Source organism: Camarhynchus parvulus, chromosome 4 (genome assembly GCF_901933205.1).
Source record: "Camarhynchus parvulus chromosome 4, STF_HiC, whole genome shotgun sequence".
Taxonomy (NCBI): domain Eukaryota; kingdom Metazoa; phylum Chordata; class Aves; order Passeriformes; family Thraupidae; genus Camarhynchus; species Camarhynchus parvulus.
The window spans coordinates 61,963,181-61,988,273 of record NC_044574.1 but is presented as its reverse complement, the minus strand read 5'-3'; the positions used below and the strand labels follow the sequence as shown (position 1 = coordinate 61,988,273).

Sequence of the window (25,093 nt, the reverse complement as noted above, 5' to 3'; positions counted from 1 at the left end):
CACTGGCTTCTCCCCTCCCCATGCTCTTTCCACCCCAGGTTTCAGGGCATGTTCCTGCATTCCCCACTCAGCAGCAGCACACAGGCGCTCAGATGCACACAGGGAGAGGAGCTGGCATGAGGGTGGGAGCAGGGAGCCCGTGCCAGCTGGCAGGGGCCTGGCTGGAAGAGCAAGGAGGGGAGCTGGGCCTCAAGAGACATTTGGGTGCCTCTGGGGCAGTTTGCTGTCCCAGGTGTGCGGCAGCCATGGCTGTGTGTCACTCTGGGAAGGTAAATGTGTCCTTATCACTGTTTCCCACTCCCAAAGCCACAGGACAGGAGCAGGTCATGCACTGCCCCAGCTCGTGCCAGCCTTGAGGGCAGAGCTCTGCCTTCCAAAACACTCCCAATTAACAGCATCACTGTGGCTCTCCCAAAACTGCCCCAAACCATTCCTGGCCTCCTTGTGCTGCCTGGAGCCGGCCAAGCCACAGGGCTGACTTGGCCAGCCCAGGGAAGCAGGACTCGGTGTCCCTGGATGCCGAGGCAGCTTTCCCTCTCCCTAGTCCCAACCACAGGCATGCCCCAGCCCCAGTGGGCTGCAGAGACAGACAGACATGTTTATTTCCTTGGTGCTGTGCACAAACCCTGATCCTGGTCCAGATGAGCCATCTCTGCAGTGTCCTGCTGTCCTGGCTTGGGCCCTGGATGCTTTGCACCTCTCTGGCTGTGGCACCTGACAGCATCTCGTTGTTTTTGCTCTTCCCTGGAGCAGGTGCAGCAGCTGCCCCCTCCAGCCCCACCCTGCAATGGCCCCCACCACCTCCAGCAGCAGGCTGGCTGCTATGCTGCTCCCACTGCTGGAGCACAGGGCTGCACTGGAGCAGTGCCAGGGCTCCTTGTTTCCCACAGGAAAACATTCCCTCATGCCCTTCACTCCTCACATTCATGACCTTCCCACAAACCTCACAGCACCCCAGTGCTTCGTGTCATGGACCAGCCCAAGATGCCAACACAGGGTCTGTGCACCAGGAGCAGCCGAGCAGTGCAGGCCAGGAGCCCAGCATCTCGCACAGGAGCAGTGGGATGAAACCACTGCATTCCCAAACCCAAGCACTTGCCCAGTGCCCCAAGCCCCGGCAGCTCCCCAGGCACAGCAGCCACATCCCGCCAGAACACTGCTGCTTGTTCCCAAGCCTGCAGCTGCCATCCCAGCTCACCCTCACACACGGTGCTGCTCCCCCCAGCACCCCTGAAGGATTTGCCCTCCAGACATGAGAGCATGGATCCTCTGCAGCAGCCACACAAGGGTTAACCCCAAAGCACAGCTTTTCAACTGGGAGTGGATGAAGTGGCTTTCCCAGCTCTGCTGGGGGACACTTGGTGACAAATAACCTCCCCGAGCCGTCCCCTCCCCTTGCTGACACCTCTTCCCCAGGAGCTGCAGCCATGCAGGAAACAGCTGAAGGTCACGTCCCACTCCTGGTCCCAGCCCTGGGGTGTGGGAAAGCCCCCACCAGCCTCTGGCAGCTCCACCCCTCGTTCCACAGACACCGCTGGCAGCATCTGTGCCTCCCGCTCCCTTCCCTCCGCCCTGTATCCACCACCAACGGAGTGGGACTGATTTCCTTCGGGACTTGTTCTCCCTGAATCTACCCTTAAAAAACCCCCAACCAACCCCAAAGCCTTCTGCTGACGCCGTCCACTTCAACAACCTGGGGCAAAAAAAGCCCGGAAGTTTAGTACCTGCTCTGTAACAAAGCTACTCCATGTTTTGAGCCCATTCCCTTCGAGCTGAGTTCAGTTTGTGAGGATTTGGTGAGCGGCAGCTCGGCACGCACCGCCATCAAGCTTTGGAACAGTCACAAATAAATTTGGGCTGCAGGGGACCTCTAGAGGCCATGTGCTGCCACCTCTGCTCGCAGCAGGGCTGGATCGTCCCTCACCTCTGCCTTTCCCTCTCCAAAGGGAGCCGCCTCACCTGGCACGCTGCTGCTCCATCCCAATTCCCTTTAGTGCCTTTCTCTAACTCCGCTATGTCCTCCCGCAGACACGAGCTCCAGAGCTGCCAGCAGGACTCAAGGCACCAGCACAGCACAACTCTACAGAGCTGCAAAATAAAGGCAGTCCGTGTGAGCAGTGGCATCCAGGGTGTGCCCGGCTGCTTCTCCTTATATTAGGCTTTTAAAATATTCCATCTGGAGTTTAGGAGGAACAACAAAGAGGTGTGAGGACAGAGGGGAACATAAGGAGAGGATTCCCTCCCTGGAAGAGGTCTCACAGGAGCCTGCAGGAGGCAGCCAGCACTTGGGGTGGCTGCTGGGCAAGTAGTGAGCAGGGTACCTGGGCAAGCTGCAGGCTGCCATGGCTGCACAGCCCACAGCCACAGCCTTGGGCCCCCAGCAGTGGTCACTGGCACTGCAGACTGGCACAGGTGCCACCACTGGAAGAAAAGCCAGCCCCAACTGGACATTTAATGGGCAAGGCATGTTCTCAGTCAACAGTGACCAGCTTTGTGTGCAGAGAACCTCGGGCCATGGCTTTTTGGTAGGGATGGTGGCCCAGGGCACACAAGGATCCCATCCTGCAAGTGGTGCTTCCCAGTTAAGACAAACACCCACAGAGTTCTGCAGAGCAAGACAGGGATAGACACAGCCAAGGTTTAATCCAGCAATGGCCTCAACTCTGCTTTGTACTCAGTTAAAGCTGAATTAAACAGGTTTCTAACCTGGCTATCTGGTGGGAGGCACTGGGTACCACCTGCCTCAAGAGCAGGGCAGGCTCTGGTTTTGGTATCACTGCAAGTCCTGTCCCAAGCTACACTTGTGCAAATATTCACAGCCCTTCAGGCTGGGCAACAGCCAGCAAGTCCAGCTACGTACCAGGGTACAGCACACACAAGGCCAACACTCAATAACCTTTCTGAGTGTATCTATAAAGTCACTTCTTTGGTTGCAGAGTTTCCCAGGACAAGCAGGGAGCTGACCCTTGTCACTGAAGAGTTCTGCAAAACACTGTGCTTGTGAAAAAAACCCCAGCAGATTTCAGCAGAGCCCCTCAGCAGCTGGCATGTCACACACTGAGTGCCAGAGGCCAAACCTAGACCAACTCAGGGCAGCTTTACCTTGGCAGGCTAAAGGAAGGGAAGTCTTTGATTAAGGTTCACAGATGCAAAGAATAAATCACTAGTATTCGGTTAAAAATCAAAGTGCATCACTCTACACAAACCAACATCCCAAGAGGCTCAGGCTGCCTCCTTCCCTCCATCCCAAACCAGCTGGAGGTCACTACACACATTTACAGGTTTTGTTTTTACCTTCAAGCAATCCTTTGGCACTTGTCAAACTTTTCAGTTGAGTTCACTTCCAAAGTCAACAAGGTAGGAATTTTAACAACTTGCCCACATTCAGGACTGTTAAAAAAATAATCACTAATTAGGCTTCATGAAAACAAAATGAAGCCCTGGATCTATGTGTGAGCCAGTGCAGCTCGGCTGTACAAAACCAGAATCCTGCTCTGCCCATAGTGAGGCACAGCCAGAAAAAATAAGGCCTTGACTGTCCAGGACAGGCTCCATCAGTGCCACAGGATGGGACATCCACCGTCACGCAGTGACACACTGAGAGCATCACAGGTCTATGGAGGGATTTCCAGCCATGCCAGAGGAGCACAGGACGCCCTTGAGATGAAGTTGTGGTGTGCAAAGCAGCCAGGCTTGAGGCAGAAATTAAATCCTCCAGCTATGCACACTCACCCCCAGTCTGTCATTGTGTGTGTCACCAGCAGCGTGTGCACGCTATGGCAAAAGAAAGCGGGGAGGGAGGCAAAAAAATCCAACTAACCCAGAGCAACGAGGCACAGTGCGGCCGAGCTCCCTCCGGCGGCCGTTCCCTCTGGCAGTGCTGGAAGCCGGGACGCTGTCGGAGGCGCGCCGGAGCGGGCAGATCCCGCACAGACACACAGCACAGCACACCCTCAGACGCACGGGTGGGAACAAAGGGGGAAGGAGAGGAGGGCAGACGTGATGGAGGAATGAGATGGCTCTTCTCCTGGCAGGGGTGCCCGGATCCGCAGCTCTTCCAGTGCCCTACGGTCCACTGGGAGAGAGGGTGCGGGGGCTTTGGCAAGGTGACGGTTACATAAAGAAGAAGCTACAGAAAAAAAGAGAAAAACAGAAGAGAAAAGAAACAGAGGTTCAGAATTGAAATGAAAAAGTGAGGGTGGAACAAAGGAGGAACAACATTTTAATATCAGTCGTGGGGGAGGGAATGTACTGGACAGGTGTCACACACATCAACTCTGGCCCGAGCTCCCCCGGACACCAGCTGGGGTGGAGACCAGGCTCATGACCACCACAAGAAGCGACTGACAAACACCAGCACGAACCTACAGAGGCACCTCAGAGGCACAGAACAACCTGCTGGGGAGGCAGAGGCTGACAGGTGACCCTCCTGTCACCCTGCCACAGAACAGCAACAGCAAATGTCACAGAGGCCACGCAAAGACCAAAGCTTTGGGTAAAAATATATTTCCTCTCCCCACTTCAAATGTTGGCACTACGTGGATCTGCAGCCTGAAGCATATACAAGAAATAACTGAGCTTATGCTAGAAGGTTATTATTCCATCTGTAATTCGAAAACTGAAATATTTTAACATCAAATAAAGTGACAATATCTAACAGATGCATACATATCATTTGCATTAACACTGTATGTAGGTTACACAATTGTTTAGTTACAAACATGGGTTATTTTCCAATAGCAAGGTAATAAAGTCCTACATCTATGGTTTAAGGCAATCAGGATATTAAAAATACAAGATTTCTACTGCTGTTCACAGCTTTGTTTCCCATTAATTAAAAAACCCTTCATATTTGTAGAGCTCCGTGCTGGCACACGCTGGCGAGAGCACCACAGATCTCACACCCTGCACATGCAGCCCAGGCCCGGGAGAAGGGACACAGAAGGGGACTGGAGTCACACGGACACAGCTGAGGTGGTCACACACAAAAAGACACTTCCATCTGCACTGGGAGGGGTTGGGAGAAGCAGAGGAGAGCTGCCTGCAGAACCATCGGCCCTGTGTAACATGGATGTCCTTCCAGGGAGACATGCAGCTCCCTGCTGGGATTTCAGGCTGTCAGAAGCACGTGGAGGGGTGACAGGAGTGGCAGCTCTCCAGCTGGAGAGGAGCCTGGGGTGGGTGCCAGCGCCTGCTTTCCCCTGTGACTCCTGGAGCGCCACAGGAGATGCATCTTCAGATGATGCATTTCACAACCACAAGCTCCAAGGGCACCTTCCTACTCACTGCCCTCCCTGCAAGGAACAGTGTCATCCCCAGAAGGTTCTGGGGGAGAAACCCCTTAATCCATCTCCTCCTCTCCCACTGCCTGCCAGACCCACGTGTGCCCCCTCTCCAGAGAGCAGCCACAGTCCCTCACAGAGACCTGGACTGTCTTTGCTTTTCCATTCTGGGGGTTTGCTTCATGCCCTGGGAACATCCCCATCCCAGAAAAAGCACATTTCAGCATGCTGTCCTGCTCCTCTGTATTAGCCTAAGGACTGAAATCCACCTTGTGAGGAACATGCAGTTTTAGAGGGGTGTTAACCACCCCACTTGCAAGTAAGTGGACTTGGAGCATCTCCCAGAAAAGCACAGCTGCTCTCCCATCAGGAGCGAGGCAGGAAGGGTCAGTCTCTTCCTGCTGTACTTACATGCAGAGGTGAAAGCACATCCAGCCAGACCTGAGTCTATCGTTCACTCCATGCACATCAGGGGCTACTGGGAAAAAAGGCACGAGGAAAGGAAAAGCAACAAGAGCAGCAGGAACAAGCTAAACATGGCCCAGGGGTTCAAGATGGGGAAAAAAGTAGTTTCCATCTCCTTTGGCAAAAAACCAAAACAATACCTTTGACATCTTCAAGTTTGTGGTTTATTCCCAGTTTCTCCAACACAGCTGGTTTTCTGCTGGAGAAAAACTCAACCAAAAAGACACTAATGCACTTGGCCACAGCTTTCTGTCAAAAAGGAAAAGCTCAGCTCAGCTGATTTCCCCTGCTAAACATCCCTGGAAGGGCTGTTAAATGAAGCAGGAGAAATAAATGTTAAAATTAAGTTTTCTACTTGGCACAAAACACTGGTAATTAAAAAGATGACATGCATAGAGGCAGCTGAAGCAAAGCATATTGCCACGAGCACTCGGTGATGGGCATGTGATGTGACTGTAAAAAACTCATGCAAACAACTCACACTTCTTCCTTCATAACTCAAGATTTTAAAGCTGGGTTAGCCAGAAGCCACAAGAACCAGAATTTCATTTTTCCAACTAACCCTGCAGCAAACCTATTTAACCTGATGAAAAGTGCATAGTTGGCAACTCCAGGAGGGGAAAAAACCAAACCCAAACAACAACAACAACAAAAAAATAATTTTTAAAACTACTTTAAAAAAAAGTCTAAAAAAAAATTTATAATTTTTTTTAAAAGGATAAAAAGGTTAACTGCTTTATTTCCAGCTTATTTATCCATTTTTGCTGTCTACCAAGACATGGTTCATAGATATTCTCTTCCTAAAGCCATGTTTAAGCAGTGAGGGTTAAAAAGCGGGACAACCCATAAGCTAACCTCCAAGCACTTCCCAATCCAACACCTGAGGAAAAAGTGATTAAAAGAAGTGAGAAGTCTGCCTTTTCTTTTCTCCCCAGAGAAATTCCATCCAGAAGCAGGCAAACAGCTGCAGTGGAAGACTCAGGTAGGAAGAGTTTTGTGTAAGAAAGGTTTAAAGAAGGCTTTAAAGAGACTGCCTAGCTAGGAAGTGCTGGCTGTGCACTGGCAGAGGAAGAAATCCAGGAGTCACAGGGTAAGCACGGCTCGCCACTCCTTGGGAAGGAAGGGAATGACACTGTCTGAAAGAAATGGCATGGAAAAAACACTTGAAACAGACCCATTTCCACTGTGTGCTGGCCAGAGAGCAGGGCCTGGCTTATCCTACAGCTCCTTGGCATGTCCTAGGAACACCTGAATGGGACATTATTCCTGCTGCAGGAGGGCTTGGGGGCAGCACAGAGACTGTGTCCAGGCACCTTCTCTCCCTTGACCTGGAATTGTGGATCCCACATGCTCCTGGAAGCTCCAAGAGGATGCTGAAGGCTCTATCTTCCCCCTGCCCATGAGGGCTGCTAAGCCTTGTTAAGATCCTGCCCCTTGGAAAGCAGGCAGGATTTTAAGGGAGGCTCCAAAGGTTTGAGGCAATGGTGCAGGGGGAGCAGTGCTGGGAATGGTCCTTCCCCGAGGTGGCTGAGCTGGAAGGGAGGCTGGAAACCAGGCCAGGGCGGACAGCACGAACAGGAGCTAACACAAATTATCATGCAAATGTCACGGCATGCAAGGTCAGTTACACTTGGTTATCTACACACACCCCCCTCCCTCTCCCCGCTGGGACTGGGGCTGCTGAACACATCAGCTCCTCAAGGAACGTGGGTCAGGCTAAACTCCAGCTCCAGCCATGGCCTGGGCTGGCTGGGACATTCCTGCAACACTCATTCCCTGGGGATCCCACAGCACAGCCAGCAGCACTGAGGGCACCTGAGCCAGCCAACACCTGAGCTGCTGACAGCCAACTCTGACTCTTGGTTCAGACTGGGGGCCAAAAATAATTTACTGCTGATGGTTTTGGTGAGAAAAATGCATGGTGTCATCATGATTACCCTGTCCCTCCACCCACCCCTGAACTTCCACTCACACACAGTCCTGCACCCAATCCCTCTTCCTTCTTGTTCCCACTATGTTATTAGACAAGTTAATAGTTATTCATGTTAAAAAATGGAAAAAAAAATATAAAAAGAAAACAGATGGCAGAGACACATTACTGCAAAAGCAGGTGAATGCAGGAACATCCTTGGCTCGACAGGCTTTATGTGAAGCTTGCACTGCAAGTTAAAAAAACAGAACAAAAAACAAAAAAGTTAGCACTAATTGAACTCAAAATGCAAAAAAAATAAAGAAAGCCAGGAGAGCCAACACCAGCAACCCGCTCCGGTGGGTGGGCATGCAGATGGATTATGGAATTACAAAGAAATTCAACCTCAAGGCTGGGCTCTACTCTGGCCTATGACAAGCAAAAGTGAAAAGAAAAACTGCAGGGACAGAAGTACTGACCAACCAACCCTGTAAGCTGGTCCAGGTGACAGCCTGTCACCACAGAGCTCGGTGGCTTTGGGGCTCATTTGTTCCCAGCTGGGAAATGGGTGCAGGCGGCCAGCTTGGGGTACTTCCCATGGGCATCCTAGCAGGATAGCTCAGGTATCTCACACCTGGACAGCAGGATGTCTCCAAGCACTTGGGCTTTCACGGTCAGCTCAGATCCTTCAGACACCACCAAACCCCTCTTTTTACAGGGTGTTGGGCCAGGCCCTGACAGGGGTGTTGTAGCTCAGGGACTGCTTTGGGACTAGCATGGTCCCTGATGGCCAGGCCAGGCACATTGGACTGGAAGCTTAAGTGGAAAGGAACTGGGGAAAAAAAAAAAGGTTTTACACTTGGCTTTCTGAGGCAGCTTTTAATAACTGGAGACAGAAGCCAAGCAGATGGTCCTGGCTCCTGGGGGGCTGCGGATGAGCAGCAACAACAGCACATGTTGAGGCATGTGGCCATCCAGCCAGCAGCAGGCCAGCACCAGAAGGCTGCTTGCCTCTCCCACTGGCTCTGCTGCCAGAAGCTCTCTCCAGACTGGTCAGGTTGGAAGCACAGTCCCCTACAGCAGGGGCTCAGCCCCACATCCAGGCAAGTGCCAGAGTCTGCTCTGCAGCCACCCCTTCGGTGCCTGAGGGACGCAGATGTGCTGTCCCCAAACACTGCTGCTGTCAGGCCACAGTCCCAAACTTTTTAGATAAAAAGAGTACAAGCTAGAGAATTTTTGGAGGAATAGTGTGGAAATCAAGAAGGCTGAGCTCTCCCTCATGGAGTCAGGCCAGCAGCAGAGTTCACCCCGAGCCTTCCCTCCAGCATGCACAGCACAATGGGAAGTCTCTCTTGTCTGAATCAGAGAAATCCAATCCCACCTTGAGAAAAATCAAGCATTCCCATTAATTACTTTGCGGGGAGGCTGTAAGGGTCAGGCACGGCAAGGCTTTCCTCTGGCAACTGCACAAGAAGCACCACAGGCCATGGCAGCAGAGAGAGAGGTTGGAAGCCTTAACTACACAAACTGCAGCTCCACATTAGACTGCAAGGAGAAACTGAAAGCCTTCAGAAAACCAAGGCGAGCTACAAGGCAGGAGCATCAGCATTTCCCTTGAAAGCCTCTGTTAGTAACTCTGACACTAGAGAACACCTGCAGCAGGTACAGCACCTGGCATGGAGCGACACAAAGGACACACTAAAACACGGGCATGTTCCTCGAGGCTGGATTTCTGTGAACGCAGCAGCAAAGCAGAACCTTTTGTTCTGCTTTGTCACGGTCCCTGGGAACAGCCCTGTCTCACCCACGAGGCTGGAACCAAACAGGAGCTCACACTGACCACCCAAAGGGACAGAACTCCCCAGGCCATTCTGTACTGCACTGGTCCTACAGCTGAGAGACGAAAAAATCTGACTGCACAGTTCTTAAAAATACTAGGCTAACTCTGAGAGATAAGGAAAAGGGTCTTCAAAACTTTCTATTCTCTTTAGGGAATGCATCACCATGTCTGAGATCTCAGGTGAGAGAAGATGAGTGTCCCAGCTACCTGCAGCAGGGGGTTTCAGCATGCCTGGGCCTTAGCTGCCGACACTGGCTGGCTCCAGTGCTCAGCCCGACACCCCTGGGTCTGGTCTGTAAGGATTTCTCCCCGAGCACAGTGTGCAGCATACAGCACTCCACGGATCCTGGCAGGGCCCAGGGCCACGTCCTCAGCCAGCACCGAGCAGCACAGCTCCATAGGAGCTACATCAATTTACAGCAGCTGAGGAAGCGGCCCCAGGCCCTGCCCACCTGCCCCGGGCAGCAGCGACCGACGCCGGGCACAGAACCAGAGACAGGGGCCATGCAGCGAGGGTGAAAGCTGTGAAACCCCAGCGCATCTGCTGCACAGCTGCTGCCACACAGCTCAGGCCAGGCTGCAGCTCCCAGGCTGGCACCGGAGACACAAGTGTCTGAGGCAAGGCCCTGCTGGCACTTGGCTCTGCCAGGGGTGACACCACCCCTGTTACTCTAAGGAACACTCCATTCTCTCCTGAGCAGTGAAAGCAGTGTGGAACTGTCATTTTTGTGTGTGGGTTAACCAAGTGTTTTCCAATGAGATTTGCTGCATCCCCAGCCTTCCCAATGGCAGTACCAACTAAGCACCCTTAGCACAGGTGACTCACTAAGGACTTCCATGAGCACCCTCTTACTAGGAATGGAAAAAGCCAGGGGAGGGCAAAGGGTCACACTCCTAGGACACAAATATAAAATAGTAAAAACCAGTGCCATGATCTTGACTAAAAGGTAAGGGTTTCTTAGCTTATGTCAACTTGATACAACCACAAACACCATTTAACTGCAATTACAGTACCGTAGTAGTTTGTTTTTCTAAAAAAATACAAAACCAAAGCTTCTTGTCTTTAAAGCAAGCTTCCAAGTCATCACTTTTGGCACTAGCATTCCCCATGTAAAAATAACATGGTGGTTTTGGTTTCTAATTTACTTCTACTTACAACTACAGCCTTAAGGAATGGGAACTGGAGACTATCGGTAAAAGAAAGGACGGGTAGCAACTCCCTTAATACTTCTGGCTCAGGCAGATAAATCTGAGTCCAGAACATCCCATAGTTCCAGAAGATGCTGAACAGATTACAAATCAAAACTCCACCATCCAATTGCTCTCCCACACCAGTCAGACTTGAAGATAAAATTTGAAGGTACTCTTCTAGATAAAAATTAAGATCATGTCCCTGGCCCACCCTTTAGAAAAAAAAAATATTTTATTTGATCAGGCTGAGAAAAGGCCTGTTTCCAGTCTGGTAATGGGGAAAAGCAAATACAGACATGCAGCAAGAAAGAAAAAAACAACCTCCCAAAACTTATAACAAACCCTACAAAGGGTGTGGGTGACATCCGCTTACTTTTTCTTGTCCTTGTCTTTCTTGGTTTGTTGAGAACCTGCCTGCTGAGCCTGTGACTGTAATAGCTGAGCTGCTGCCTTCTTCTTTTGAAAGTTGTTCAGCTCTTCCTCAAGTTCCTTCTTTTTGTCTTCCACCTTTTTCTTCTCTTCTTGGTGAGTCCTCTTTAGATGGTCAAATTTTTCGTGAAGCTGCCGGGACAGAGACAGTGAGAATTGGCTGGGAAGAGAGGAAGGAACGTTCCACCCTGATTTACTGGCAATGATGCCCCAGGTGTTCCTGCTGGCACTGAGGCCTCCCTGCACTGCCTGCAGGCCATCAGCCTGTCCCCAGTCTGCCTGACTCGTGAGAAAAGCCCTGCAGGTAACCATCACTGGCACTCAAGAGAGCAGGAATTCCCACAGCAGCAGGCCTCCGGACACTTGCACACCTCCATATTCCATTCCTCAATGCTTGGTACCTTGGTACTCTATCAAGTTCGTGCAGAGCAAGGGAACTTGGGCACTGAGGGCTGTACTCGTCTGCACCTCTGCAGCAGCACAAGGCCCGAGGAGCAGCTTCCTGCCCCAGCAGGACATGTTCTCTAACAGCCCTGCCCTCACAGTTACAATATACTCACATCCTTCTCTGCTTCCTTCAACTCTGCTTCCTTCTCCTTCACTCGCATGACAAACATCTGCCTCATTTCGTCCTCCTTCTTCTGGAGTTCGCCCAGGAATTCATTCCTCTTTGCTTCATAAGTCTCTTGGAGACTGTTAAAAGCACACAAAACCCAGTCAGAACAGTGTTTCAAGCACAGCCAGGAGCTTCCAGCCCTCGGAGACCTCAGCACTTAGGCTGTCGTGTCACAAAACACAGCAGAGGCTCCAGCAGAGGCAGCATCACCCCCGTGAAAGCCATCCCAGCTTGCTAGGTGGCAGCAGTGGGAGGCGAATGGAAAGGAGGAGCCGAGCTCCCTGCACAGCGTCCCGTGCATCACTCAGCAGGCAGGGTGGCTGTCCTGGAAGAGAAGCAGCCTCTACACAAGTGCCTGCAGCAATCCCCGATGCCCACGGGGCCGGTGATCCCTCGGAGCCACACCGCCTCCCTTCTCCCTTTGTTTGTGCCAAGTCTCTGTGTTCCAAATGCAAGGTTTGTGTAGCAGACCCGGGAGAAATCTGCCTCAGTGTAGCTCATTAGGCACGACACTGACACAGGGCAGAATTCATTTTCACTACTCCTTGCTAATAGAGTCACATCAGGGGCTTGATTTAGATAACACCACCCTGGGAGACCTCCCTTTCTCCTTTGGCCTTTTCAAACCATCAGCAGCCTTCCTACTCCAAATAACCACATGACTGGATTTCTTCACTCCCCCTCCACTCCTTGGCATTCCTTCATTTCCCCAACACTGAGATAGGCAGGGAAGATTTGGGACATGAAATATGTTGTCCATGTACCTCTGAGATTTTTAAAGCCTCTTAGGAACTCTGGATGCCAAATTCCTCTTTTGTTTTATTCCTTAAATGGATTTGGATAGCCCAGCCATAATGATAGTGTGGGAATGATAACTATTTCCCCCAAGAGGCTTTTCTGAAAAAGCATTTTTAAAATGAAAACTCCACTGAAGTCACACAGACACGTTGCATCCATGTGCCTAAGGAACACATAAACTCTTGGGCCAGTGGAACATCCTAATTCCAACAAAGTTAAGCTTTTACTTTCCCTAGCAGTGCTGAGGGGTTTGATGGCTTTTTTATTGGTTGAGGTTTTTTTAGGGGATGCAATATTGAGCTGGGGAACACAACTTGTCAGATTATCTCAAGCCTTGTATTTAACTCTGCTAATTAATAGGCACTTCAGTTACTTCCTAAAATACCCTCCAGACAGGATGCCCAGAGCTGTTCTGGCACAGCACTGGCCGCCCCAGAGAAATCACACCATTCCACATGACCACACCAGCTTCCTACACATGGAAGCAAAAATACTGATTCTAAAAACTACAAAAATCCTTTCGTGGGAGAGCAGGGCAAGAGCTATCTTTGGATTTTTAGCTACATGCAGAACCAGACCTCTCACAGCATACAGTCTTCAGGAGACTCAAAACAAAACCTCCCTAAAATTCAGTGCTGGATTTAATGCTCTGACTGTGGACACTGAAACTTCAATTCCTTGTGAAGGATGTGGCAAAGCCCGAGGGCAGGTGAGCCTTTGCTGCTCAGTGAGCACAAACTGAATCTGCAATTAGCGCCACGCTGTCCTAGGGAGCAGCAGAGCCTCAGAGAGTGAAACAGAAAGCTCTGCACGCAGCTCATGGGATTGTGGACTGGAATCCACTCCCTCCAAAGCTCACTTCCAAAAACACCGTGCTGGGCGATGGGCAGGCAGGAAAAGCCTGGCAGGAGTGAGAGGGCAGGGGCTTCCTGTTAAATTGTCCCAGGTTCAAAGCTTCATTCTCTGCTGCAGTGACTCTGACTTCCAAAGGAGCCAAGTTCTCAGAGAAACAGGCCTGGCAACTCCCAGGCTGCATGTGAAAAAAATAATTACAGCCCTAAGGAATAACAGTCCAAACCAACTGGGATCCCTGCTGCTTCTCACAGGCAAAGACGACAAGGGAATTGGCTTTTAAGTACACAACCATATGAACCTAAACTACAAGAGTAACTTGATTTCCCAACACGCCCCCACACACTGAAGGATGCCCTGGCAAATAATATTATTTGAAAAAGGAGTATTTTGAAAAGTTCAACCAGAGCAGCAAAGAATCCAGCCCACAACAGACAGAGGACAGCAGAAGGGTCTCTGTGCAAAGGGACCTCATTTCATGGAGCTGATGCCTGTTGGGATCCTGGGGCTCCCTCCTGACCTCTTGCAGCCTGGCCAAGCAAGGTGGGGGTCCCAGACATCACCAGTGCCCCTTTTCCACACCTCACAGAAGCTCCTACACAGCACCAAGGCTTTGCTGGGACCTCCTGCCCTGCTCCCCCTGAGATTTGCCAAAGGCTCCCTGCCCCTGGCTGATGCAAGCTGGCTGAAGTGCAGCAGTTCCTGTGGCTCCTGGGGCCAAGATGCAGGGAAAAGCATCCTTTTGATCCCTGAGCTCAGAGAGAATGTCTCCCTCATTTCAGATATACATCAGCCTCGGCCAAACAGCTTGGGATCATAGGTTTTGTTTGTTTATTGGAGGGAAAAGGCACCCAGAGCGAGCTGCTCTGAACTAGCACGTAGCAGATGGAGAAATTCTGTACATTTTCATTTCCTTTCTACTTATAGCTTGGTCAAAAGAGGCCTCGTGTACAGGAAGCAATGGAAATTCCTCAGATTCCTCCAAAGGAAGGGCTGAGCCCATCTTAAGCCATTGCTCTCCAGAAAGGAAATCCAATAAAGCTTCACACTTGGGCTTAGTAACAGAACTGGGCTTGACTGATTCCAGCCAGGTTTCTGCTGCAGAAGAAGTGCAGCTGCATCAGCTCAGTAAGTCAGAAACAAGACCCCAAACCAATGCCAGCCCCTGACACACATGTGTGTTACAGGGGCAAGCCCCCACCAGTGCACTGGAATTCTGACTGCCTTCCCCAGGAGGCAGAGAGGAACATGGAACACTGTGAGGCAGGGGGTGCAATTACTGGGGAAAAGCTGGGGAGGATTGGGAAACAGGAAATGAAGGGAGAAAACAAACACTCCCTCCCAAATTCCCACACAGCTGCTGTCCCTGGCTAATGGCTTGGGCTGCAGACCAATAAAGCTGTCTGACAGAATGAACTATGTGTTCAGCCAAACCTCAGGCATGAGACCGTGGCACCCTCTTCACAGCTCACCTTGGGCCAGCTGTGAAGAGCTCCAGGAGGGTCAAGAGATCATTTACCCCAGGATGTCCCCAGAGCATGGGCCACCTTGCTGTCGCACAGATATGGCTGCACTTTTCCTAACCAGAATTTCAGGCAGCCCTGAGCAGCAGCAGAGCAAGCAGACTGCAGAGCACAGCAGTGCCTGGGTTGCACATCCCTACCTGAAAGGTTTGCTGTCTGGATCTGTGTCCTTGAAGCCCATCTCTTCCAGCTTGCAGCGCCTGTACAGCTCATAGTGCCGGGTGTGCGTCTGCTCCCGCAAGTCCTCCATGTTCACTCGGATCAGCATCTCCCGCAGCTTCACAAAGTCACAGTGGTTTTCATTTTCAACTGCAAAAACGACACAATATCCACAGGGAGAACATGAAACCCGGGAGCTGGGCTCCCCCCTTCCCTGGATCTGGGCCCCAGTGCAGCAAACCTCAGAGCTCTTCAGGCACTCGAGCACAACTCCAAGTCAGCCCACACCAAAACACCCTGCTGAACTGGGGCTGAGGCCATCCCACGCCAGCACGGGCCTGAGTTCAAGGCCTGCGCTGGATTTGCAAGATCTGTGCATTGCCCATCTGTCACAGGGCTCCCATCTCCCCACCCATTTTGGCACCAGCAAGGTGATGATCTGTTTGCTCACAGGATTTCACTTCCCACCCAAACCCACTCAAAATCCTAGCACTCACAGGGGCTTGCAGAGGCCAAGTCTAAACTCAATCTCCAGCTATCTGGTCCTAGTCTTCTGGGAACAGCAAGAACCCAGAAGGACACAGGTCAAGTCCAAGACCTCCCAAATACATCAGCTTCTTTCCTAACTGTTTTTCCCAGTACCATCCTCTGGTAAACACAACTGAAGTCTCTGAAGCTGCTTCAGGGGCAGCTGGTATTACTGAGAAACCAGAGAGTTTTACAGAACTGCACTGTGAATGCTCCCCTGCAGCTTCCTGGGCCATTCTCCAATGGGATACACAACTGAAGCCACAAGGAGACCATCACCATCTCAATTCTGTATTTCTCAGTGCTAGCTGGAAAGCAAGGATCAGCTCTGGATTTTTGGCAGCTTCAGCAAAGCCTGGGCTGCAAACAGTGTCCTGGCCAAACTCTGCCCTCCTGCAGGAAGGAGCTTTTGGCTGCATGTCCAGATGCCCATGCTCAGATCTAAGCTGCACTCTCTCAGATTTTGGTAAAGGCTGTCCAGAGATGGAAGTAACAGAACTGGTTATTCTTGGATCAGAAGGGGATAGGCTGAGAAGGCCTGGCTGGTGCCCTTGGTAACGTACCCTGCACGACACCCCAGGGGTACTGCCTGGCTTTCGCCATCTTGTTGCCAATCTTCACTTCCTCAGTGCTGCCAACCACGGCAAAAGGAAGGTGGACCTACAAAAGGAAAGGGACAGTGAGGCCGGGGATTTCCTTTGCTGCCTTGCCAGAGATTGTTTCTCAAGAAAGCTGTTTACTGGGGCAGCTCTGCTAAATTTAAGTTGTTTAAACGCCTTTGCAATTCGTCTGGTGTTTCAGGAAGAGCAACAGGACAATCTGGATGAGAAACCTGATCAGACTTAAAGCCCAAAATTCTGAAGTCATAAAAATACAAGATACGTACATTGTTTTCCATTTAATTACAAAGCACTACTGTCTTAAGCACAGAACAAGCCTTACAAATTAGAACTGAATTTGAACACCGAGAAAAAAGAACCGTGAAACAATAAAAAAGAAAATACACTAGATCCTCTCAAGGAAGGCAAAATTCAGGGGGTTTTGGTGCTACAAAGAACTGCTAATGCTTCCTCTTACACAGGGCAAAGCTGTGAGTGAGGGGAAGAGCAGAGCTGACCCAGCCCTCGGCTGACACATCTGAGTCATGGAGCTCTGCTCCGTCCAGGTCTCTCTGTGGGTGTGGTGGGGGCAATCTGGGATCTACTCCCAGAAGTGTGGCTGCTGCCAGGAGGGAGCTCACCTCAGCTGCCAGCCCAGCCCAGCCCAGTGGAACTCTCCCTGCCTTAACAGCATCCAAAGGGGCTGGGTGCAAGCTCTGGGAGCAGGAGCTGTGTCAGCCAAGCTGTGGTCACAGCCGGGGTGGGAGGGGAAGATGTCAGGGCAGAGGACATGCGATTATCTGGCAGAGGGGTTTCCCAGCAGCCAGGCTGCACCTGAGGAAGGCAGAGCTCTGCACACAATGCACACTGGTAGAGCCATATGCCGTCTCTGTGCCAGCTTCTCCCCGTTCAAACAGCAAGAGGGGCAATAGGGAGCTTTGGAGAGGGTCTAACATTCAGCTGGATGAGATAATTGCCCATCTACCAGCCCTTGAGCAGCAAAACACACAGCAGCCTTCAAGTAGCAAAGAAACAGCTTAATCTGAGTGCACGTGCTTTAAGACTGGCACATCCTCTTGCGGCCAATCAACACCTCACTGCCAGCAACCCTGAGCTCAGATTCTTCCCTTTGCACCCTGAGTCAGGCCCTTGCCAAAGAGCTGCTACCCTTGGTAACCCCCACTAAAATGTTGGGTCCAGTCTAGCTAGCCCTTAGTGCCCTCCCACCCGGTGTCCGGAGGCAGGGGAGGAGGTAACAGCCAGAGCCACTGATGGGCTGTGGAGTGCTGGAACATCAGTGCCGTGCCCCGCTCCCAGCGGAAACCGAAACAAAGGCGGCAGTGAATGAATCACCCCCACGAACCAGCCAGTGGTCGTTTGGGACAGGAAAGCCAAACCTCAGCTCTCTGCCCTGACCACACTGAGGCCCTGCCTCCCATCCTCTTCCTTTCCTGAGACGGGAATACTGCAACAGGGGAAGGATGTGAGAACTGCAACGGGGGAGAAGTGTTTGTGACACAAGAAAACATATCAGACCAGGTACTGCCAGCCCCCAAAAGCTTTCTGGCCAGGCTGATGTCCATGCTTAAATTGCAGTTTTGAAGCCAAGCAAGACCCAGCAGGGCCATCAAGGACAGGGCCAGGCAAGGCAAGGGCAGGCAGCCGCCCAGATAACATACACTCATGGTGGCATTGATCTCGGCCACTGTCTCCTCATCAGTGGGGAACTGGTAGATCTGGACGCCATTGCTGACCAGCTCGCTCATGATTTTGCTCTTGAACTTGTGCAACTCGTTCTTTGCGATGGTGTCAGCCTTGGCAATGATGGGGATGATGTTCACCTGCAAGACAGGACAGCACAGGTTGTATCTCTGGGAGAGGACAGAGCAGGACACACAGTGACAGTCCTTAAGTGCCACCAGCCAGCACCCCCAGCAGATGAACTTCCCTGGGGCTGCTGCTGCCAGCAGCACCACCTCAGGCAGGATTTCCAGGCAGCAGTGAGGCCTAAGAAAGAAGTCAAATGTAATTTGGCAACATGCTATTTCCTGTCCTGTCATACTCCCCTCCTCATCTGAATTGGCCGGACAGGAAATGCTGTCATAGATTATTATGAGCTGCTCCAAAAAAAAAAAAGAGAAAGGAAATGACCATCTCTGCACATCCCCTGGTACTGCAGCTGGCTGGATTTCAGCTGGAGCCACGCTCAGACAACAGCCTGTCACAGACCCCCACTTGGGGAATGTCACCAGGGACACCGGAGGGGCAGCAGAGCTGCTGTCACCCCACAGGAGGTGGAAGCAGATGGTGCCTATCCACCCCTGGGACACACAGGACAGGGGCTGGCAGTAACACAGGCACACTTCCCCCACCTGTGTGCCCTCATGTGCCCCTGGACACTGCTGCACTGCAGGACCACGGATCACTCCTCCCTGCACAGCTCTGAGATGAAAGATGAGTTACTGCCTCTCTCCCCTAGGCAGGCTGTTGGCAAGGATAAAGACCCTGCCTTCTTTCCCTGTCTCCTGCCTTCAGAGGGACAGTTTCTGCTTTTGATCTTGCAGGTTTGCTTTTCCCTGCAACAGTAGACAGAAACTGTACTGAGGATAACAGTAATATCGACCTATATGGAGGGATCTTAACTACAGTACTTAAAAATCCTCTTCTATTACATCACTTAATTCTGTTTGGAGCTATTAAATCCCCCTTGGCCAAAAGATAGTCCAGGAATGTCAATTAGCTCATTTGGGATAAATCTCCATAACCTTATTTTCAGTTGAAGAAGGCAAGGAACTTTCTCCTCACCACATAAAACCCAATTGATTGGCCTCTAGGAAATAAAGAACCACTGTCATCATTGATGTCCTGCAGAATCAGGATCCAATGAGGTGCACAGTAGACTGATTTAAATTGCTTAATCATGATGGAAGGGAGCACAGAGAAGGCTCAGTTTAGCTACTCAGGCTCTACATTTGTACCTCAGTTATTTTTCCTAGAAGAGGGACAATCTCTTTTGAACCATGGTTCAAACCAAGCCCATGAGGGTACCTGGAAGAGCAGATGCCAACTAACATATTTATTCAGATTCTTGTTTATGACTTTACAGCTAGAACACCACTACATTTGCAATAGCAGATCAAATCACTGTTTTTGTCTAGCTGGATGAGGTCAGAGCAAGCAGACACAGCACCTCCATTTGGTTTTAACTAACTAGAAAGACAACCTCAACTGTCTTTATTGACTTTAAAAATGAGCTGGGGAGCACATGGCCAAGCTCCCCACCCAAGGTAGAGCTGGAAAAGAGCAGGAGTCCAAACTCTGAATAAATCTGTGCAGCATGTGAAGCAGAATAATGACCCATTGTAGCAGTTTGCCCCAGGTACACCTCTCACACTTTTTGTCTGCAGTTCTCCGCTACTAAACCCAGACATGATTTTCTCGAGCAGATGGCAAGATAATGAAAGCACTACAGGGCCGTGGTGACCCAGGCAGCCAGTACCTTACTGTCGAGCTTCTTCATGGTGACCAGGTCCAGGGATTTGAGCGAGTGTCCGGTGGGAGCGATGAAGTAGAGGCAGGCGTGGATCCGCGTGTCGTGGTAGTTGAACAGCGACCGCTTGATCTTCAGCTCTTCCTGCAGGTAGGCTTCGAACTGGGCGTCGATGTATTCCACTATGGGCTTGTAGCTGGGGAGAGAAGGCACAGAGAAAAGCAGGGAATTAGAGCTGGGACCACACAGGCCACTGATGGACACTCAGGAGCTCTGTATGGCACAGGACAAGCACCGCTTTAGGATACTCCCCACCAACCTACAGTCCCTCCTTCACAAGGGTATGTTTCCACTTGGTGCACAGGCAAAGCACAACAGATATGACAGCCCTCAATTTCAGGTGCATGGAAACCACACAAGACTGCTAACCTGAAGAACAATGTCTCTGGCAGACCAATTCAAGTCTGAGCTGCTGCTCTGCCAATCTCACTGAAAATCATCTAACAAAAAAAACTTAAACATGAATACATGACCTACCCCGTAGCTTGTCCAAAATTTCATCATCTTAAAAGAGGGAAGGGAGAGTCACAAGATAAGAGGGACTTGTCAGGAACTAAAGCCTATGAGCAAAGCTCAGAAGACAACTGCATCATTCATGGACATTGGTGGGACCATTTTGTTGGAGAAAAGGCAGCTCATGCAGCGTAACATGTCCTTATTCAAATTAACTGTTTGTGCTTCTGGAAAGAAAATTGTTTCATGTGTTCCCCCTTCACCAAGGGCACCTTCATGGACATCACTAGGTGGGTTTGAAAAATGACTGCCTCTCTGGTTTCCTGGCTTATGGAAATTCTGTCTCTGACCATGAGACACCAAAAACCTCAGAGACATGCACAAAGAAAGCAGTAAGGCCTCACACTGGGAGAAATGTTAGAGAAAACCCCATAAAAAAGCAGAGCAAAGGAGGACTGGGAAGCCTCAAACTGGAGGACAGAGCAAATCACACCCACCACAGCCGTATGTGCCAGGACACAGAAGGAGAACAAAAGCTCTCCCTAAGCCCTGCTGCCCACCCTTCTGTCCGCAGGGTTAGGCAGGAGCAGCATCTGGGACTGGGAAACACCCCCAGAACCTGCTGCCCACCTCAGAGGGCACCACCAGGGGGATTTGTGTCCCAGCAGAGCTCAGATTACCTGTCATCCTTGTTGATCTGATCACCAAACCCCACGGTGTCCACGATGGTCAGCTTGAGGCGCACGTTGCTCTCCTGGAGCTCGTAACTGCGCGCTTTCAACCTGACGCCGGGCTCGTTGTGCGTGGCGGGCTCGCTCTCGAACTTGGTGTTGAACAGCGTGTCCATCAGCGTCGACTTGCCAATGCCAGTTTCACCTGAGCACACAGAAGTGACAGAAGGGTCAGGACAGGGCCTCCCTCGCCTCTTTCTCTGGCCCGTTCCCCAGGTTAAGGAGTTATGCCACTTGGGCAGCAGTGGAATTAGGCTACATGCACATTGCTAAGCAAGATAATCCCTGCGGGAACAGATGTCTTCAGAGACAGTCCCCATCTTTACCACTGCCCCAGGACTGACCCAGGAACTTTCTTAATGGTAGCAAGTTGCCAATTCTCTCAACACTTGATTCCCTCATTTTGTTTCAGCTTTTTTCAGGCAGTTTTGTTGTCTCAAGAAGATCATCCAATACCCATAGTGCAACTTAAGACAATAAAAATCTGAGACAGAGAAATATATCCAGAGTTCTTAAAGAAAAAGGCACACTGGTTAAATACCAACTTTTAAAACTATTACAGTTTCACTAATCCCCAGTGCAATTAGTAACATGGATGAAAGCATTAGCCTAAATCCCATTTTTCAGTCAAAACTGTTTATTTAGCAATTACACTCTCAAGCAGCTATTGCTACCCATGCTGTGAGCAGGGGTGGGCTGAGGCAACTCACACAGAAAGCCAAATCCTAAACTGATGGTACAGACTGCCTGTGGCTGAAGCTGCGAATTTTAGGGAGCTCCTGATGTGAACTGCTGTGTTCTATGCCAGATAGGCTCTGCAGCACTTCACATCCCAATTAGAAGTCTCACATTACAACACTGAATTTGTGTCCTCTCTCAAATCACAATTTTAAACAGTAATTTTTTTTCAAGGCTGAGATTTCTGTTCCTTGGCCAACTGCAGCAGTTTGTGTGGAACGTTAATATGGGGTGAAAATCGGTGGATGGGCACATTTCACAAGGAAAAAAAGAGGTGGATCAAATTGCTAATGGAGACATATTAAGTCACGCTAAGAAAGGCATATTTACTTCAAGAGAGAAAGGCAATTAATTTATGCCATTTTGATCAAAGAGCTGCCTGCTAATCAGGCTGTTCCCTGCTGGATTGAAATGGTTTCATGCTGCTATGAGAGTCACGTGAGGGCTGGGAGCTCGAGTGTGCACAAGTGCAACTACTCTCTTATCTCCTCCTTTCACACACAGAGCTACAGAGAGGAGTCAAGTTTGCTAGATTTCTTTTCAGGCAGCTCACAGAAATTCTCAATTTGCTGTAGAAAAATCACAGTCAGAGGGTTGTGGGGTTTTTCCAGCTAATTAATGTAACTAATTAGAAGGGACAATACTCCCCTCTTGGAGGCTTGAATGAACAATGAATGGAAAGATGATGTTTGCAGCCTGCACTGCCAAGCTAAGAGAAAAACCCAGCAGTTTTGTCTTTTTACAGAACCAGATTCTGGGTTCACTGACAAGCCAAAGCTGGCCTGGCTCACAGCTCCCTGGGGCTGAGCAATGGATTTCCAGCTGTGGAGCAGCCACAGCGTACCAAGACAGCAGCTACATCCCCACAGCCAAGAGAAGATGCTGCCTCCTTGTATTTCACCCTCTGAACAATTTGGGAGAAGTAACTCAGGCTATTAAACCAACTTCCACATCAAATACAGCAGAGGACAGGTGACAAGCTTTGTTCTCCAGTACATCATTTAGAGACTAAAAATGGCATCGTTTCCAAGTGGAGAAACTAAGAATGTAAGGATACAGGCAAACCCTGGAAGGGAAGGAATGCAATTTGGTGAGAAACAGCCTCCACACCCAATCCAGAGAAAAGCAGATTTAAGTTAGTATCCTTTTAAAAATACATTTAGTTCTCAAGTTCAGTTTCCTTACAGGCAGCCTTTGGGGAAAGCAGAACCACTGGATGATCAGAGGGATAGATTTTAACAGCTAGCACTTGCCATGCTCTGACTCAGGGGACAGGGCAGAGAAAGGGGAAAGAGGAACACTCCATTTCATTATGGAGCAGCTCTGGAAAGACAAGCATAGCCTGCAGGGGCTCAGCCTTGCCCTGGGCAGGGGGAGAAGGTGTGAGTGTGGGGCTGTGGCCCCTGAGGGCCCAGCAGGTGACCTACCCACACACAGGATGTTGAAGCAGAAGCCCTGTGACGTTGACTTGTTGACCAGCTGGTCTGGGAGGCTGTCGAAGCCCACGTGGCCGGACAGGGACAGGTTCCTGAGGTCATCGTTCTGTAAGAGCCAGGAGAAAAGCAGAAAACCATTCAGCAGGGTTTCAACACCCCTGGCAGGGAACAGGTCCTGTCAGAACTGCATTAAGGACATAGAGACTTTTGGGACACAGGATCTGTGTCTTGGGTGTCCCTCCCAAACACACGCTCCTTTTCCTTCTATCCGTCTCTGCTGTGGGGCTCAGGAACTTAAACATCCCCAAACCAAACACCACCACACTGGTTCTCCGTGCTTGTCACCAATAAACCATGATTCTTTACCCTAAGATTATTTTGGCAGACACCTGGAAAAGAGAATGGAACACAGAGCTGTGAGCTGACCAGTTCCTATTCAGCTGGTGAAGCAGGTGAAGCTGCCTCCTTCATGTCCACTGCACAGCTACACAGCAGAAACCAGCCAACCTTCCACTTCAGAACTTCCCCAGCAGCATGGGAAACTCCCCAAACTTCCCAGTGAGGCTGGCTCCCTCAAGAAGCACACTGAGGAGTGACACAGGTTGTGATATGACCCTGCTTGCAGCTCCAAAAGCTGTTCCTGACAGACACCTGGGTAGGCGAGCTGAGAGCCAAGGTGGTGCTTTGCTTGGCTCAGTGTGCCAAAGGGAAGGAGCAGCTCTCACACGTGCTCTGTCCTCCCAGGACTACAAGGGAAATGCCAACATTCTTGGCCTTTTCCTCCAACCCTTCAGCATGCCCACAGCAGGACACAGCTCAGATAGCAACTGTGCCACCAGAGCCAGCTAAAACTCTTTCCAGCTTTTCCAGGCTTTGACAGGATGGGAATAAAATGAGCATGCTGCTCTGCCATGCCTTGGTTTACAAATAACCTGATCTGACACGAGGTGAGGAAGCAGGGCACCGTTCCCAGTGTTTCCTGTGTGACCTGCAGAGCCCCTGGTGCTGCCTGTGCACGTCCTCAGCAGGAAAAGAAGCCAGGCCAGGCAGCCCAGAGGTGCCAGTCACCCCTCATGACCCGCTCTCCTCCTCAGGGCTTGAGCTGACAACATCCAACACCCCAAAGCTGCTCTGTGGAGGGCAAGGGAGCAGCACAAACCTTACAGAAGGGAGGTTTGACACAACCCCCAGTTTGTGTTTGGGTCCTTCCCACAGCAGCTGTATGGCAATCCACAGAGAGGCTTGGAAAAGCAACCCGGCCCAGTTACCTCCTTCCCTGGCAAGTCACGGTTATGCCAAGGTCCCCAGTAAAAGAAGCAAGCAAAAAAAAACCCACCAACTTGGTAGACCTGGAGCAGTTCTGCTGTTATTTCACAGCATTTTTCTCCTAAAGTTAGTTGTCCTTAATTTGGCACCTTTCTCCAAACCCAAACCCTTCCAATGGAGTCACTCCCCAAGGCCACAATAAATTACAGTCGTGGGCAGCCTCAGCCTGGTTTAAAGATGCTGGCAAGCTCCAGCTTCTTTCCACAAAGTGGGTTTTGGACCAGACATAGACAACTCTTTGGTTGTTAAGAATCAAAAGTAGAGGAGGACTTCCCACTCTCTGCTCCACTTCCCTCCTCAGAACACAATGGACCAGGCACCAATTGCAGGGAGAAATGACTTACATTTGGGTTGAGTGCCTATGAAAAGAAACTCAGACCTAAAGAAATACCAAAACTCCCTGAGAAAAGCGACATCTCCAAGTGAAAATGCCTCAGTCTGTGCCAGGAGTCTGGGCAAAAGGATCCTTTCTGCCATGCTGGCATACAGAGCCTGGCACCTGTGCTAGACACCTGAGCCTTCTCTCAGCATCTAAACCAGGCTTGTCCACAGCTAAATGCCAATTTACCAGCCTGCTCACCCTCCATCCCTCTGTAAGCTGGGAGCTACTCACCAGCACCACACCACAGAAGCTTAAGGTGATTAAGAGATGCTATCTCCTTCACTCA

The 25,093-nt window shown here is 50.6% G+C and overlaps 1 protein-coding gene across 1 annotated transcript in view; it reads right to left on the bottom strand.

The window, feature by feature from the left end:
• Nucleotides 1–4,585: 4,585 nt before the first annotated feature.
• Nucleotides 4,586–25,093, bottom strand: part of SEPTIN11 (septin 11) — a 41,813-nt gene continuing 21,305 nt past the window's right edge. The window contains exons 2-10 of the mRNA XM_030946927.1: nucleotides 23,091–23,205; nucleotides 20,875–21,070; nucleotides 19,691–19,877; nucleotides 17,871–18,032; nucleotides 16,156–16,252; nucleotides 15,046–15,214; nucleotides 11,677–11,809; nucleotides 11,061–11,248; nucleotides 4,586–7,906 (exon numbers count right to left, since the gene is read on the bottom strand). Of these exons, the coding sequence (XP_030802787.1) occupies nucleotides 7,891–7,906; nucleotides 11,061–11,248; nucleotides 11,677–11,809; nucleotides 15,046–15,214; nucleotides 16,156–16,252; nucleotides 17,871–18,032; nucleotides 19,691–19,877; nucleotides 20,875–21,070; nucleotides 23,091–23,205 (1,263 nt within the window). The 3' untranslated portion in view covers nucleotides 4,586–7,890. The remainder of the gene's footprint in view (nucleotides 7,907–11,060; nucleotides 11,249–11,676; nucleotides 11,810–15,045; nucleotides 15,215–16,155; nucleotides 16,253–17,870; nucleotides 18,033–19,690; nucleotides 19,878–20,874; nucleotides 21,071–23,090; nucleotides 23,206–25,093) is intronic.